The sequence below is a fragment of the Cicer arietinum genome, chromosome 8 (genome assembly GCF_000331145.2).
Source record: "Cicer arietinum cultivar CDC Frontier isolate Library 1 chromosome 8, Cicar.CDCFrontier_v2.0, whole genome shotgun sequence".
NCBI classification, from domain to species: domain Eukaryota; kingdom Viridiplantae; phylum Streptophyta; class Magnoliopsida; order Fabales; family Fabaceae; genus Cicer; species Cicer arietinum.
In genome coordinates, this window is record NC_021167.2 from 2067170 (window position 1) to 2067468 (window position 299).

General features: G+C 46.8%; 1 protein-coding gene across 1 annotated transcript in view; it reads right to left on the reverse strand.

Annotated features, from left to right (window-relative positions):
* Window positions 1–299, reverse strand: part of LOC101494969 (subtilisin-like protease 3) — a 2599-nt gene that overhangs the window by 1748 nt on the left and 552 nt on the right. Inside the window, 1 exon segment of the mRNA XM_073364558.1 lies at window positions 1–299. This exon segment is cut by the window's right edge and continues 4 nt beyond it. Within this exon segment, the coding sequence (XP_073220659.1) occupies window positions 1–299 (299 nt within the window).

Here is a 299-nt window from a genome sequence, read left to right on the forward strand (position 1 = left end):
GTCCATTCCAGCTATTATTGAACTTTCAGTACAACCTTTGATGCTGCATACTTTGTAGATTGCCAAATGTGCATCTGGTGCCATGCCAACTGCTGTACCATTAGCATTGCCGAACACATTGGCGCCTTGAACCGGTCTTCCAGCAGCTGTGCTGGCCGTGTGAGTTCCGTGGCCAACATCATCGAAAGGAAGAGATAAATTTGTGCCTGTGATGAAGCTTCTTGCTCCGATGATCTTATTGTTACAAATCCTCTCCCCATTGAATTCACAGTGGCCATTCCATTTTGCAGGTGGAGACG